At 52.3% G+C, this 15,322-nt stretch overlaps 1 protein-coding gene across 5 annotated transcripts in view; it reads left to right on the top strand.

Annotated features, from left to right (window-relative positions):
- Positions 1-15,322, top strand: part of LOC128698719 (centrosomal protein of 135 kDa) — a 385,751-nt gene that overhangs the window by 81,284 nt on the left and 289,145 nt on the right. For all 5 annotated transcript variants that reach the window (XM_070097740.1, XM_070097743.1, XM_070097744.1 and 2 more), the window contains 3 exons: positions 2,880-3,006; positions 5,705-5,872; positions 6,988-7,084. In XM_070097740.1, coding sequence (XP_069953841.1) covers positions 2,880-3,006; positions 5,705-5,872; positions 6,988-7,084 — 392 coding nt within the window. The remainder of the gene's footprint in view (positions 1-2,879; positions 3,007-5,704; positions 5,873-6,987; positions 7,085-15,322) is intronic.

Raw genomic sequence — 15,322 nt, 5'->3', positions numbered from 1 at the left:
ACCAAGCAGCAAGATGTTAGGGGATGGGGCTAGAAGGTTTTCCAGACAGGAGTCAATTTTTGATAACTTTTCTTTGAACCATTGGGAAGTTGCATTTGGCGGCTTACATACAAGTACGATGACTAAGCTTTGGTTCTTGAATTTTATTGTTAGAACTTCAACTACATCATTTGTGGTGTTCAGTACCTCTGTGCAAATGAGTGACTCTTTGACATACAGGCCAACACCCCCCCCCCTTTTGTTGCATGTTCTTTCTGTCGCATCTGATAAGGTTGTATCCAGGTATCCATATTTCACTGTCAAAGTAATCTTTTGCGTGGGTTTCTGCGAAGGCTGCAAACATTGTATTTGACTCCCCTAGAAGTCCACTAATGAAAGGTATCTTGTTGGTGGTGGATGGCTTAACCCTTTCAGGGTCCACAGGCTTTCTCAGAGACTTGTTCTCAGGGTCCCCCAAATTTCAAAAAAAAAAAAAAAAAAAAAAATTCTTATGAAAAGATAGAGAATCTTTTCCCGATCATAATGACACCAAAAGTATGAAATTTGATGGAAAACTTACGGAATTATGCTCTAGCGAAGTTAACAGTCTTGACGATGTTTACGCTTCGGCGATTTTGCCCACTTTGAGCCCTATTTTCGGCCAATTCCAATGTACTAGTCGACAAAAATCATAACTATTTCGCTAGAACTCCATTTTTTCTATCGAATGAGTACAAGAAACCACCCATATACCGATTTCAACTATCCAATACAGTGGTCAGAATTTAGAAATTTTGTCAATTTCACACAAATTTCAAAAGATGGCCATTTCCAAATAGGGTCCAGAATAAACAAGAAAGACATTCATGGCACTAAAATAACATTTCCTCTGTTCATTAGTCACGTTCTCACGCCCCTCTTACATTCTTTTGCTTTCCATTTTTAATTTTTATTCTCACAAAAAATAGAAGATTTTCTGTTATGCAGACTACTGCATTAGTGTAGAAATGGTATAAATAATATCGGCGCACTTGTGAAAGAATATTAGACTCACCAGTTGACGTGTATTGGACGCTTGGCATGATTTGTTTACTTTTGAACTTCGGTAAAAATCGAACATTTCTGCTATTTTGAGCTCAATTTCAAGGTACTTTTCATTGTAAAACCAGTCAAAATCATCTCAATTTCTGTAATATGTCTTCCATTCTAAAAAATGAGACAAAGGAAACTAGAATACAACAATAAATACCATACAAAAATACAGTGCAAAGTCGCTGTTTTAATCCAAAAACATAGTCAAAGTTTTTTTTTTCTCATTACGCACTGTGTGCTGCAGGATTTCTTTTATACCACACACACTGACCACATAGACCCATTCTTTCATATGTAGGCCTACCAGCTTTCTCTCACTAGATTTGAAGGCGCTAGAATTTATGCGTACTAGTACGTCAAGGACCCTGGTGTGTAAGCTGTACTAATACGGCCGAAACCCTGAAAGGGTTAAGCCCCTGTATATTAGCAAATATAAATGAGGTTGTGTTGCATGTTTGTTGGGGGGGATTTCGTTGTTGGCATCAGTAGTAGTGAGTCTGGAGGGGCCACTGGCTGTGCCTCCAGTCCAACAGGGCTCCAAGCTGGTGGACTATTTTGGTTATATCGTTCCATTTTCTCTCTTCATTTCCTACCACTAAAAAATTACTTGGAGTGGAGTTGTCATAGCTACCATAACTACTATGATTTGTTATATGGGGTGTGTGCCTCTTGGTCTCTCTTAGGTGGCATGCGAGGCAGTTGGTATTGTAACATTGTTTTTCGAGGACTGAAGAGTGTCACATCTCAGGGTGGAAGAATCTGCAAGAGGTAGAACGACACACTCCTTTAGACAGGAGGTCGCGGAATTTTGTCATGATGTTCAGAGTTGCATGTCCCATTTGTTTTCCTTGATATTTCATGCTTACTGATGCCCCAAACATAGAATTTGCACCATTTTGCTTTTGGCTGGATACAATTCATACTTGATGTATTTCTAATCTGTTCAGATCCTAAAACTGTACTACAGTCCTCCATAGCCAAACCAGAGACACCACCATCCGTTGTCAGGCCAACATTTTTCCCAGACGAGGATTCCTCTACCACATCTGTACTAGAAGCTATGGCTGTGGTGGCTGTAGAAGGGTCTTTAGCCAAATCTGGATTTGTACTATGACTGGGGCTGGGTTTGGGTTAGCCCTAGGGTTGGAGACTGAGCTAGCCGATTGTTTTGTTTCCTGTTTTTTCCAGTGGGTGTCTGTTTGTTTTTGGGTCAACTGTTGTAGACTGGGCATTCTGTGTGTTAAACTTTACTCCTCTCTTATCCTCCCATGCTCTATATATTTTGGGTAGACTATCCAGTCATTCCTTTTTGTTTTCATGCTTATTGTTTATTAACCTCCTGAGTGCTTTCCTGATATCTGTCCATAGTTCTACATCCTTAATGCAGATCCAGAAACACCTTACTTGATGGATGTCGTTTTTGACTTATCTTTGCTGGACCCTGTGCTCAGAGGGAAATCTTGCATTTAAGTTTTTATTTACTGCTGACAAGTGGAAGGCCATAGAGAAATATTCATAGTTTTCTTGAAGAATGAAAAAAAGTTATAAGGCTGTTTAGGAGACAACATTGAAGCAAACCCAGGAGAGGTAGTGTAATGTCTTGTTCAAAATTATGTCTGGCATCATCCTTCAAGGAGAGTGAGTGTCTGGATGCTGGTGAAGGGCTTGTGATCCAAGGAATTAATATTGCTCTCTATTTCTTCATACTGAACCTGAATGCCACTCATTCCCACGAACCTTCTGTATTTAACGCTTTTCCCCCCTGATTAAAATGGATAAAAAAATATGTTGATGGTATTGTGTTACAGAGATGTGATGAAGTGTGTGCGAGCGTGGCACCCTACCAGGAAGAGAACGGTCGCCTCCTGACGCAACTTAATGCCCTGCACATGGCCAACATCACACTCAGGGAACACAACGAGAAGCACAGCAAAGGTAACTTTAATGTCACCACTGACAATTTGGTAATTTGGTGGTGGTTTTATTTAGATGCTGTGTTCTCGGGAAATTGCTCAACCCCTAGGGGTCATACAGTGCCTGGCAAATGAGAGGCAGTAAAGCTTAATCTGAGGAATGGGCAGGTAGCTCCATTTCTTTGGATCAAGAACCCTTCAGTATCAGGGCATTTCCCTTGAAAGTTAGTTTAATATGTTTATTATGCACCCCATACCCATCCTGTGGGCGGTAGTCAAAAGGTTACAGAGGTACATAATTGGTCCAGGGACTGGACTCCAAAGTTTTGATAGCTGAGCAAGTTACAGAGGTAATGAATTCACAATTTACAAAGGTAATGAACTCCAGGTAGGTCTAGTCACAATCATGACAAGTTACAAAGGTATTTACAGATTACAGAGGTACGTAATGGGTCCAGGGACTGGGCTCCCAAAGTTGTGATGGCTGAACTAGGTACAAGGTAATGAACTCACAAGTTACAAAGGTAATGAATCCTGTAAGAATGGTTACTTACGTTTATACATGGCTACAATCATGAACAAATTATAGTGTAATGAGCAATTCACACTTCCACACCCGGTCACAACTGTAGTGAGTTATTGGTGCAAATATTGATTGTTGAGACACACACACACACACACACACACACACACACACACACACACACACACACACACACACACACACACACACACACACACACACACACACAAATTCATACACACACACACACACACACACACACACACACACACACACACACACACACACACACACAAACTCATACACACGCACACACACTCATACACACACACACACACACACACACACACACACACACATAAACACACACTCATACACACACACTCATACACACACTCATACACACACACACACTCATATACACTCATACACACACACGCACACACAAACACACACACACACACACACACACACACACACACACACACACACACACACACACACACACACACACACACACACACACACACACACACACACACACACACACACGGGAACAGTCTATAGTTTTAAGGCGAGGTATGATAGAGCTCATGGAGCAGGGAGAGAGAGGACCTAGTAGCAATCAGCGAAGAGGCGGGGCCAGGAGCTGTGACTCGACCCCTGCAACCACAAATAGGTGAGTACAAATAGGTGAGTACACAGGAGCTTGGACTCGACCCCTGCAATCTCAACTAGGTGAGTGCACACACACACACACACACACACACACACACACACACACACACACACACACACACACACACACACACACACACACATGTGGTAATGCTTTATTTACAGCTAGCAAAGTCAGGGTATTTCTCAAGAATGGTCTGCAATATACCACTGTGGATAAAGTACTTCGCCATTTCTTGAACATTTATGAGCGAGTTGTTTCTAAATTCATTAATTTTATCACACTCCAGTACATAATGACGCAGGGTGTGACAATAGTCCATCTGGCAAAGTTTACATTTCGTTTGGTCTACATCTGGTGGTGGTGATTTAACCTGCCAAAGATACTTGTAACCCAGCCGGAGCCGGGCAGTAGTGACATCCAAGAGTCTGCTTATTTTGTTGGATGCACCATAGACATGTGGCTCCTCCTGCATGATAGAATGATGATAGATGGACTCACTGGTGTCAATCTCCCTGAGCCTTAAGTCCATAAAATTCAGTTGAAGTTCTTTTCATATTATTGTTCTCAAACTACTACCTGACAAGCCAAGATTGTAATCTACTCCCTCTTTGAAAGCATACAGCTTAGCCAATTTATCAGTTCTATCATGCATCTGAAGACCAATGTGAGATGGAATCCACAGCATCCCTTGAAAGGCAGTGGTAATATACAATAGTATATTATTGTGTATGCATATAAAAAGAGAACTAAAATTTCAAATTAGAGTGAATGTAACAATATGATGAGGGAGGAATCCTGAGGCCTCACTCTTCCTCTCCACTAAACCTAGGCTGAATTTATCACCACTGTGCAATGGCCATTACAGATTCTGTAACTGAGAACTCTTATTGAAGCTATCAGGCCTTAAATGACTTCAAATTTACCCCAACTTTGTGCATTTTTGTTTTTTTGCAACTAAAATGCTATATTACACCGGCCATCTCCTACCAAGGCAGAGTGATCCAAAAATGAAGAAACACTTTAATCATCACTGTCTTGCCAAAGGTGTGTCAACATCACAGCTCAGATTCCTCTCCAAACTGCAGATATCCCCACCTCCTCCTTCAGAGTGCAGGCACTGTACTTCCCACTTCCAGGACTCAAATCTGGCTAACTGGTTTCTCTGAATCCCTTAATATATGTTATGTTATTCACACTCCAACAGCACATCATCATAAATACCACTTGCCTCCACTTCTGTGTAAGACACACACACCTGTTGGATGTCCAAGCCCCTCACATACAAAACCTCTTATATCCCCTTCCTCCAACCTTTCCTCTCAGTGTAAACTGATATTTGACACTACCATGAACTTAACCCCATCTGGAGTTTTTTTTTTCAAGTGGAGTCATTATTGATACTAGACACTTTTTCCTAAAATATTTTCACTTTCTGGAACAGTGCTATTTACGCTGAAACAATAAAATCCCACCTTTTAACATGTACCTTTTGAAGTTGACTGTTGTTACTTGCAGAGCTGCAGAATGCTTTACAAAAGCTAGAGGAGGAGAATAGAAACCTGCGGTTCCTCGCAGGGGAGTACCAGCGGAAGATAGAGGAACTGGAGGTGGAGTCCAGCAAGAAGAACAGTCGCATTCTTCAGCTGCAGGAGAAGAACCTCCGGGCAGTGGTCACCACACCCGGTGAGGCCATCTGCCCAGCCTCTCTTAACTAATAGAGTATATGCTAAACCCTCACTTGAAAGGAGTCGATTTAATGGACTGCTAATATATAGGACAAAATCTGCTGGGTCATTTGATTTGGAAATGATGGATAAAGTCTGTTGGCTACAGAATTGTCCATTATTGTTACACTCACAGCAAAACAGTCTCACCTCCATCGCCATAATTCCTATTAAAATTCACCTGCTTTTTCTTGTTAGTCCATTAAATAGAGGGTTTACTAGTAAAGAAAAATGTGTTCATGACAGTGCTCTAAACACTGATCATTGAAGTCACAAACCACTTATGTATAGGTTACCTTCAGATTTTTTCAGGGGTCACTGCCCTCATGGCCCAGATGCAGACCAGGTCTCCCAGTTGATGGCCTGGTCAGCCAGGTTGTTGGTGCTGGCTGCACACAGACCAGTGTTTGCACCACATCCTGGCTGATCAGGAGAGTAAAATGAATTCAGGTTAAAGCGACATGCATATTTCAGCCTTGGTCAGGTACCCCCTTCAGCAACTTCATTTTTCTGTCCAAGTGGTTGTTCACTTTTCGTATATAAAAATTCACATAGGAGAATGAAACTTAAGATGACATTTCAGTCTGACTTGGACCAAAAGATCATCATAAGTTTCTTTCTCCTACGTGCGAATAATTTGTGTATTGTTCCAGTCACGGTATTATGTCTTTTTGTTCCATTTATAAACATGGTTGAAAGTGAGGCAGCATATGAACAGTAGATCACTAGTGTTTGAATGTACTTGCCTGTAAATAAAAATCTATAATAACCTTTTTTCTCCTTCTGTTTGTTTATTATTTTTCAAGACTAAATTATGCATGTTTCACTATAGTTGCTTCACTAAAGAATATTGCTGATAGGAGGCTTTATTTCTTATACAATAGTTGCATTATACAATATAACTAATTGAAGTAAAATTGAAATTAACAAATCAGTGCTATTGTTTTGGATATAATTTACATTGAGTGTAGAGAAATCAGCATAATTATTATTTGCCTTTGATTTATGGTCATATTTGTTGTCACCCTTGAAAGAGATAGTAAAATTATACCTTGATATTTTTATTTTTGTTAGGTGGATGCAGGAAGCCAATACCATTTCAGCGTCAGCGTTTAGAAATCACTTCTCATCTTCCAGAGAACAACATGTCTTCCAGTAACAAGTGTTCAAAGTAGGTATAGTGTTGTGATTACTTTATTCTTACTTGAGCACAACTATACACATGCTGTCTTGTCTTTAACATTTATTTTCTTGTGTAAGCCTAACACTATTTTTGTTCTCCCTAAGTCTGTCAGAAAGAGATCGACCAGTTCCTCCAAAGTATTGAAGAGGACAGGAGGAGCAAGAAATAGAGTAGACACCAGGAACATCTATAGAGGGAGGAGAGGTATGAACCTCTCCTCCCTCTACAGATGTTCCTCGTGTCTACTCTATGGAGCACAAAAATAGTGTTAGGCTTGCTGACACTAACAGTGCTCTGTTCTGTCACGTCAGAGATCACAGCCATCCTATTGACTGGTCTTCCGCTAAAACTGTCTTCCCTACTTCCAACTCTAACAGTCGCCGTCTAGTTGAATCCTCTCTAATACACAGCTTTCCTTGTGTGAATCTTAGTCCTGGCTTTGTCTCTGTAGATGCCTTCCTCTCCCACTACATTGTAAAATACTCCAAACTTCAGAACATCCGTGACTTAACCTGATTCCTCATTTTTTTCTTCTCACTCTTCCCCTTTCCTCTTTCCTTTTTTCTCCATTGGGTTGTCTTTCTTCTGTCTCGTGTTTCTGTTTCTTCATTATTTATTTCATCACTTCCCCTTCCCCCCACCTCTGTGCACTTGCTCTCCCTCTGTGGGCACCTAGCTCCCTTGTGGGCACCTAGCTCCCTTGTGGGCACCTATCTCCCTTGTGGGCACCTAGCTCCCTTGCAGTGCTCACCACCACCACAGACTCCACCACCACCACCACCTCACTCACCACCACCACCCCACCACCACCCACCACCACCACCCACCACCACCACCTTGGCCACCACCACCACCACCACTCCCACCACCACCACCACCACCACACCACTCCCACCATTACCACCTCACCACCACCACCTGACTCACCACCACTCTCTGGCCACCACTCACCACTCCCACCACCACCCCACCACCCCACACGCACCGCCACCACCACTCACCACCACCACCACCACCTCACCACCACCACCACCACCCCACCACCACCACCACCACCACCACCTCCCACCACTCCCACCACCACACCACCACCCACCACCACACCCACCACCACCACCACTCCACTACCTTCCACTACCACCACTACTCACCACCACACTCCATCATCACACTACCACTCTCACCACCACTCACCACCACTCCACCACCACCACCACCACCCCACCACCACCACCACCACCCACCACCACCACCCCACCACCACCCACCACCACCCACTCACCACCACCACCACCACCACCACCACTCCTTTGGCCACCACCACACCACTCTCACACCACCACCACCACTCTACCACCACCACCTCCACCACCACTCCCACCACCTCACCACCACCTGGGCTACCCCACCACCACCACTCCACCACCACTCCACCCCACCACCACTCCCACCGCCCCACCACCACTCCACCACCACCGCTCCCACCACCCACCACCACCACCCCACCACCACCACCTACCACCACCACCACCACTCCCACCCCACCACCACCACCACCTGGCCACCACTCACTCCCACCACCGCCACTCCACCACCACCACCCCACCACCACCACCACCACCACTCCACCGCCACCACTCCCACCACTCCACTCCCACCACACCACCACCCCACCACCACTCCACCACACCACTCACCACCACCACTGTCACCCACCACCACCACCCCACCCCACCACCACCCACCACCACCACTCCCACCACCACCACCACCACCACCACCACCACTCCCACCCCACCAGCACCACCACTCCCACCACCCACCCACCACCACCCCACCACCAACTCACTCCACCACCACCACATCCCGCTCCTCCCCACCTCCACCAGCAACACCACCACCCCACCACCACCACCCACTGCCACCACCACCACCACCACCACCACTCCCACCACCACTCCCACCACCAGCCACCACTCCCACCACTCTACCACTCCCACCACCAGCACTCTACCCCACCACAAACGACCACCACCCACTCACCACTCCACCACCGCCACCCACCACCACCACTCCCACCGCCACCACCACCCACCACCACCACCACCACCACCACCACCCCACCACCACCACCACCACCACCACCACCCCACCACCACCACCACCACCACCACCACCACACGCCCACTCCCACCATCACCACCACCACCACCACCACCACACCACCACCACCGCCACCACCACTACTCCCATTACCACTCACTCCACCACCACCACCACCACCACCACCACCACCACACCACCACCACCACCCACTCACTCTACCACCACATCCACCACCACCTCACCCACCACCACCCACTCCCACCACATCCACCACCACCACTCCACCACCACCCCCACCTACCACTCCACACCACCACTCCACCACTCCAACACACCACCACTCCACTCCACCACACCACTCCACTCCCACCTCACCACCACCACCACTCACTCCACCTCCACCACCACCACTCCCACCACCGCTCCCACCACCACCACCCCACCACCACTCCACCACCACCACCACTCCACCACTCCCACCACCACCCACTCCCCACCACCTTGACCACCACTCGCCACACCACCACCACCACTCCCACCACCACCACCACCCCACGACCACCCACCACCACCTCACCACTCCACCACCACCTCCACCACCACCACTCCCACCACCCCACCACCACCACTCCCACCACTCCACCGTCACCACCACCCACCACCACCACCACCACCACTCCACCACTCACCACCACTCCACCTCACTCACCACCACCACTACCACCACTCCCACCACCACCACCCACCACCACCCCACCACCACTCCACCACCGCCCCACCACCACCACTCCCACTCCACCACCCCACCACTCCACCACCACCACTCACTCACCACCACCACCACCACTCCCCACCACCACTCCACCCCACCACCCACCCACCACCTCACCACCACCACCCCACCACCACCACCACCACTCCTTCCACCACCACTCCACTCACCACTCCCACCCACCACCCACCACCACCACCTCTACCACCACCACCACCACCAATTTCCACCACCACTCCCCACCCCACCACCTCACTCCACCACCTCACCACTCACCACCACTCACCACCACCACCACCACCTCCACCACCACTCCACTCCCACCTCACTCCCACCACCACCACCACCACTCCCACTCACCACCACCACCACCACCACCACCCACCACCACTCCACCACCACTCACCACCACTCACTCCCACCACCACTCCTTTACCACCACCCCACCACCACCACTCCACCCCACCACCACCACCACCCCACTCACCACCACCCACCACCACTCCACCACCACTGACTCCAACATCACCACTCTCCACCACCACCACTCACCACACTCCCACCACCACCACCTCACTCCCCACCACCACCACCACCACCCACCACCACCACCACTCCACCACCACCACTCCCACCTCACCACCACCCACTCCCCCACCACTCCCACCACCACCACCACCACTCCCACCACCACCCACCACCCACCACCACCACTCCACCACTCCCACCTCCGCCACCACCACCACTCCACCACCACCACCACTCCCACCGCCACCACTCCCACCACACCACTCTACCACCACCACTTCACCACCACTCCACCACTGCCCCCATTCCCCACCACCACCACCCACCACCCACCACCACCACCACCACTCCCGCCTTCCCACTCACCACCACTGAAGCAAGCACCACCACCACTACCTCACTACCACCACTACCCCACTCACCACCACTCACCACACTCCCACTCCAACCACTACCAACACCACCACCACCACCACCACCTAGCACTACTCACCACTCCACCACCAGCACCCACCACTCCACCACCAGCACTCCTGTTCCACCACCCATAATTCACCACCACCCCACCACCACCACCACCACTCCCCACCACCACCACTCCACCACCACTCACCACCACTCCACCACCACCACTCTGGGCACTCACCACCGCCAGGCACTCTGTACCACTCCACCACTCCCACCACCACCACCACCACCACCACACCACTCCCCACCACCCCACTCACCACCTCCACTCACTCCCACTCCACCACCACCACTCCCACTAACACCACCCCACCACCACTACTTACACCACGACCACCACTCCACTCTACACCCACCACTCTACCTCACCGCTAACAACACTCACCACCACCACCGCCACCACTCCCACTACTCACTCACTCACTACCTACACCACCACCACCTATACCACCACCACCACTCCCACCACCACCACTCCACCACCACCCCACCACCACCACCCCACCACCACCACTCCACCACCACCCCACCACCACCACCACCCCACCACCACCACCACCACCCACACCACCACACCACACCACCACCACCACCACCGCTCTCTTCCACTCTCACTACTAGCACCACCCACCACTACCCCACTACCACCACTCCCACCACCACCACTACCACCACCACCACTTCCACCACCACCACTCCCACCACTCCCACTCCAACCACCACTTCACACTCTAGCACCACCACCACCCACCACCAGCACCCCACCACCCCACCAATAGCACTCCCACTCCCACCACTCCACCCACCACCACCACCACCACCACCACCACCACCACCACTCCACTACTAACGCTAGTACTCACCACTCTACCATCACCACCACTCACCACTAACTCTACCACTCACCACCTCTACCACCACCCCACCACCACCTCCACTCCACCACCACCACCCACCACCACCACCACCAACACCACCCACCACCACTCCCACCATCACCACCCATACCATGACCACCACTCCCACTTTACACCACCACCACTCCACTCCACCACACACCACCCCCACCACCACCACCCCACCACCACCTATACCACCACCACTCCACACCACCACCACCAAATTCCACCACCACCACACTCCACCACCCACCACTTCACCACCACCACTCACCACCACTAATCACTAACACCACTCTACACCACAACTCCACCACCACCACCACCACCACCACCTCCCACCACCGTCACTCCACCACCACCACCACCAGCACTCCCACCACCACCACCCACCACCACCACCCACCACCACCCTGGCCACACCCACCACCACCACCACCACCACTCCTACCACCACCACCACCACTCCCACTCACCACCACTCACCACCAGCACTCCACCACCACCACCCACCACTCCCACCACCACCACCTACTACGCCACACACACTTCACTACCACAACTCCCACCACCACCACCACCACCACCACTCCCCACCACCGCTACTCCCACCACCACCACCACAGGCTCCACCACTACCACTCCACCACCACCACCCACCACCACTGCCACCAGCACCTCCACCACCACCACCACCACCACCCACCACCTGGCCACTCACCACCACCACCACCACCACCACCACCACCACTCCACCACCACCACCACCACTCCCACCACCACCACCACCACCCAACGCCACCACCACCACCACCCCACCACCACCACCACCACCACCACCACTCCCACTACCACTCACCACCACTCCCACCACCACCCACTCACTCACTCCCAACACCACTCACCGGCCACCACACTCCCACCACTCCCACCACCACCCACTAACGCTCCCACCACCCACCACCACCCCACCACTCCCAAAGACCACCACCACTCCACCACCACCACCACACCACCACCACCACCACCACCCCACCACCACCACCACTGGCCCCACCACCACCACCACCACCACTCCCACCTCCATGACCACCTGGCACCACCACCACTCACCACCAATACTCCCACCGCTCACCACCACCACCACCACCACTACCACCCACCACTCCCACTAACACCACTTTGACCACTCACCACCTGGGCCACCACCACTCTAACCACCACCACCATGTCCACCACCACCACCACCCCACCACCACTCACCACCACCACCACCCCACCACCACCACTCCACCACCACCACCCCCACCACCCCACCACCACCACCGCCACTCCACCACCACCACCACTTACTCCACTCCCCACCACCACCACCTCACCACTCCCACCACCACCACCAATTCCCACCACTAATACCACTCCCACCACCCCACCACCCCACCACCACCACCACCCCACCCACCACCACCACTCAACACCCACCACCACTCCCACCACCACACCACCCCACCACCCAGGCACCACTCACCCCACCACCAACCCTCTCACCCCACCACCTCCGCTCCCACCACACCGCCTCCCACCCGCCACACCCGCCACCACTCCCACCATCCACCACCACCACCACCACCTCACCACTCACCACCCACCACCACCACCACTACCACTCTACCACTCCCACCACACCACTCCCACCACCACCACCACTCACTCCCACACCACTCCACTCCCACCACCACCACCACTACCACTCTCACCCCACTCACCACCACCACCACTCTAACACCACTCTACTCACCACCACCATCTCCCACCAGCACCACTGCTCCCACCACCACCACCGTCACTCACTCCCACCACCACCACTCTAACACCACCCACCTCCACTACCTTCCACCACCACCACTACCACCACTCCCACCACCACCACCACCACCACCACCACCACTCCAATTGACTGCTGACATCTCCCACCACCACCACCACCACTGGCCTCCACCACCACCACCACCACCACCTGCCACTCCGCCACTCCCACCACTCTCCACCACCACCACCACACCACCACCACCACCCCACCACCCCACCACCACCACCACCCACCACCACCCACCCACCACCACCCCACCACCACCTGCACCACCACCACCACCCACCACCTCCCACCACCCCACTCCCACCTCACCTCCACCACCACTCCCACCGCCACCACTCCCACCACCACCACTCCACCACCCACTACTCTCCACTCAACATTCTCACACGCCTCTACCACTACTCACTCTACCACCACTCACCACTTACCACTCCACTACCACCACCACTAACACCTGCATCCTCTCACCCACTACCACCAGCACCACCACCATCCACTCACCCACTCCACCACCACCACCACTAACACCACCCACCACAACCACCCACCACCACCACCACCACCAGCACTCCACCACTCACCACTCCCACCTCACCACCACCACCAGCACTCCCACCACCACCACCACTCCCCACCACCACCTACCACCACCACCACCACCACCACTCCCACCACCAGCACTCCCACCACTCCTCATCCCACCAGCACCACCCACCACCACCACTCCACCACCACTCCCACCACCACCACCCCACCACTCCCACCACCACTCCCACCACTCCCCACCACCACCACCACCACCACTCCCATCACCACCACCCACCCACCACCACCACCACACACCGACCACTCCACCACAACCACTTTCACCACCACTACCACCACCACCACCAGGCACTCCACCACCACCACACACCAGCACTCCACCGGCCACCACCACTTCACCACCACGACTAGTCCCACCACCACTCCCACCACCACCCACTACCACTCCCACCACCACCACCACCACCACCACCACCACTCACCACCCCACCACCACCACCCACCACCACCACCACTCCACCACCGCCAACCCACCCCACCACTACCACCCCACCACCACCACTCCACTCCACCACCACCACCATCCCACCACCACCACCACTCCCCACCACCCACCACCACCACCGCTCCCACCACACCACCCACCACCACCACCCCACCACCACCACCACCACCACCCACCACCGCTCCACTACCACCACCGCCTCCCACCACCACCATTACCACTCACTCACCACCACCACCACTCCCACCGCCTCCCACCACCTTACACCACCACCACCACTCTACCACCACCACCCCACCGCCACCACCGCCATCTCCCCACCAATCAATCACCCACTCACCACCACCACCACCAACACCACCACCACCGTCACCACCACCACTCCCACCACCACCAGTGCCACCACTCCCACTCACTCACCACTCACCACCACTCCCACCACCACGTCCACTCACCACCTCAATCGCTCTAATCCCACCACCACCACCCCCACTCCACCACCACTCCACTCCCACCGGCCACTCCC

This window comes from Cherax quadricarinatus, chromosome 59 (assembly GCF_038502225.1).
Source record: "Cherax quadricarinatus isolate ZL_2023a chromosome 59, ASM3850222v1, whole genome shotgun sequence".
Taxonomy (NCBI): domain Eukaryota; kingdom Metazoa; phylum Arthropoda; class Malacostraca; order Decapoda; family Parastacidae; genus Cherax; species Cherax quadricarinatus.
The sequence above is the reverse complement of the archived record's forward strand: the minus strand, read 5'-3'. Positions and strand labels throughout refer to the sequence as shown.